The 2789-nt window shown below is 51.6% G+C and overlaps 1 protein-coding gene across 1 annotated transcript; it reads left to right on the forward strand.

Moving 5' to 3' along the window:
• Positions 1 to 1005: 1005 nt before the first annotated feature.
• LOC145485622 (uncharacterized) lies at positions 1006 to 2565 on the forward strand. The gene has a single exon (XM_081464260.1). It carries the CDS (start codon positions 1006 to 1008, stop codon positions 2563 to 2565), a length of 1560 nt encoding a protein of 519 aa, XP_081320386.1.
• The last annotated feature ends 224 nt before the right edge of the window (positions 2566 to 2789 follow it).

A 2789-nucleotide genomic window follows, 5' to 3' on the forward strand; every position in this document is an offset into this window, starting at 1 on the left:
AAAGCTGGCGAGAAACTATGAATGCACTCATTGCCGTCAGAGATTCACACAAGTTTGCCATCTCCAACGTCGTTTCCAAACCTGCAGTGCAGGAAAAACGGCAATCCATTGCCCGGGGGGGGGGGAAAGTCGAAGCCCCGCAGACAGCTTTCGAGAAAGTGATGTACCCAAATAGCACAGCATCTAGACAAGCGCTTCTGTGGCTGGAGCGAGAAGTGAAGCAACGGGGTATCCACATTCATCATGCAATGTGCGGGCATGGGGGCGAGAGATGGCTTCCGCGAGAAGGTGGGAAAATGAAGAGCTCGCCTGTCGACGGGTACAACCAAGAAACGTGGACGGTGTTCCAATACCACGGCTGCCCCTTCCACGGATGCCCAAAACGTTACCCGCGCTATCGAGAACAAATAATTCTCAATAACGGTAAAACCCCTGAACAACTGTACCAAGCCACCATGAACCGTACAGCGTTTCTGCGGAAGATCGGCTACAAAGTAATCGAGGCATGGTCTTGTGAAGTTGGGCATCTTAAGGGGGAACTTCCGAGGAAGGAAACGAAAACTTATCCGCATGCGGAATTGTACGATTTCGAGTCGTATGGCGATAAAAACTATCGGAAAGAGCCAACAGGAGCGTTAACGATAGAAAACACGCACGTGCCAATCTCAGTTAGCATCGGCGACACCCTTGAAAGAGAGCCCACCCACATCTGTGAAAGAGACCCCGCGGAGTTGGTCCGCAAGTTTATGAAAGAGCTGGAGAGACGCGAAAAAAAACATCCAGGACCAGGTGCGAGCGCAGTTTGTGCCAGAAGACATGCACCTGCTGCCAAAGGAGCAGCAGCAAAAAATCTATGAATGGTGCAACCAGGTTCCCGTCGTCGGGTTCAACTCAGGCAGCTATAACCTGAATCTGATCAAAAACCACTTGGATTCGGTCGGATTCGCCTGCACTCTTGCTGAAATATCAAAAAAGGTCAGAGTGGCGAAAAAGGGGAACAAAACCATGTTCTTGTTCACCTGGGGGGCCCGTTTCCTCGATATCATCAACTACCTTGGCCCGGGGACGAGCTACGACAAATGGGTGAAAGCCTACGGATGCAAGGCAGTGAAATCCTGGTTCCCCTACGAATGGTTTGACACCCCCGAAAAGCTTGATTTCCCTGGGCTCCCAAAACACGAGGACTGGTATTCGAAGCTAAAGGGCGAATACGTTCTCACGCGGGATGAATGGGAGGGATGCCAGCGAGTGTTCAAAGAAAAGGGCATGCGCACCTTCGCAGACTGGCTGCGTTACTACAACAATCTCGATGTGGCGCCCGGTCTTGAGGCTCTGGAAAAGATGACAAACTTCTACACCGAGAAGGGGATCGACGTTCTGAAAGACGCTGTCAGCATCCCAGGCTTGAGTTTGCACTACTTGCTCCGGGGAGCGGTTGAGCGGGGCACAGATCTTTACAGCCCAGGCAAAGAAGCGTATGAGATGCTGAAAGAAGCTGTTGTCGGAGGGCCGAGCCTGGTTTTCACAAGATACCACGAGGTAGATGTGACGCGGATAAGGTCTCATCAAATATCAGAACCCCGTCTTTGCAAAAAAATAGTCGGTTTAGACGTCAACGCCCTTCATCTTTCGACCATGCTCAAAGATATGCCCTGCGGAAAGGAAAGGGTCAAGCACTACAAAAATGGATTCCAAGCGGAGGCGGCTCTTGTACTAATTCGCATGCTCAAAGAAGGGAATTGGTTTGGATTTGCCGAAGTCGACATCGAGATTCCAGAGCTCTCGAGTCCAAAGTTTGATGACATGTGTCCTTTCTTTTACAACAAAAAGGTGCCTGGCAAAGCTGTTCCGAAACATATGCTTGATTACTTGGCAAGAACGGGCAGAAATCGCGCAGACGGAAAAAAGCTTGTAGGGGCGCTGTCTGCGGAACGGATGCTAGTATATGCCCCTCTGCTGCTGTGGTACGTGAACCACGGGGTGGTAGTCACGAAGGTTTACAGAACAATCGACTACCAAGCGGCCAAGATCTTCCCCTGGTTCGTGGAGCAGGTGACGGGGGCGCGCCGGAGAGGAGACGTGGACAAAAGCAAGGCGTTGCTCGCTGAAGTGTTCAAACTTCTGGGAAAAAGCGCGTACGGGAAGCTGATTGAAGCTTTGGAGCGGCAAACAAACGTGATTTACACCAAAGACGAGAAGGTGGTCGACAGAGCCTTGCGGAGCGCGTATTTCTCTGATCTTGAAGAGATCGGGCAGGCGTATGAGTTGGAAAGCCGGAAGCCTCGGATCACAATCAGACGGCCCTTTCAGATTGGAATCGCTGTCTACCGGCTGGCGAAGCTGCGGATGCTGGAATTCTACTACGACTTTCTCGACAAATATATTGACAGAAGAGATTTCGAGCTGATCCAGATGGACACGGACAGTAACTACATGGCAATCTCCGGTGAGCGGCTCGAAGACATTGTCCGGCCAGAGCTGAAGCAAGGATTCGAGGCGGAAAAAAAATCAGTGGCTGGCTTGGGACAAGTGGAGCGGCCGGACCCCAGGCCTCTTCAAGCTTGAGTTCGAGGGCAGCCGGATGATCGCGCTCTGCTCGAAGTGCTATTACGCCGATGAAGGAGAGGGCGAAAAAAGGAAGTTTAGCACGAAGGGGATGTCAAAGAAGCAGAACGAGATAACGTGGCAGCGTTTTAAGGAAGCGCTGGAAGGCAGCAAAGATATGGCGACCAACAGAGGTTTTAGGATGCGGGACGGGCAGATGGTAACTTACGAGCAGCAGAAGCTGG

This window comes from Orbicella franksi, chromosome 4 (genome assembly GCF_964199315.1).
Source record: "Orbicella franksi chromosome 4, jaOrbFran1.1, whole genome shotgun sequence".
In the NCBI taxonomy this organism is placed as follows: Eukaryota; Metazoa; Cnidaria; class Anthozoa; order Scleractinia; family Merulinidae; genus Orbicella; species Orbicella franksi.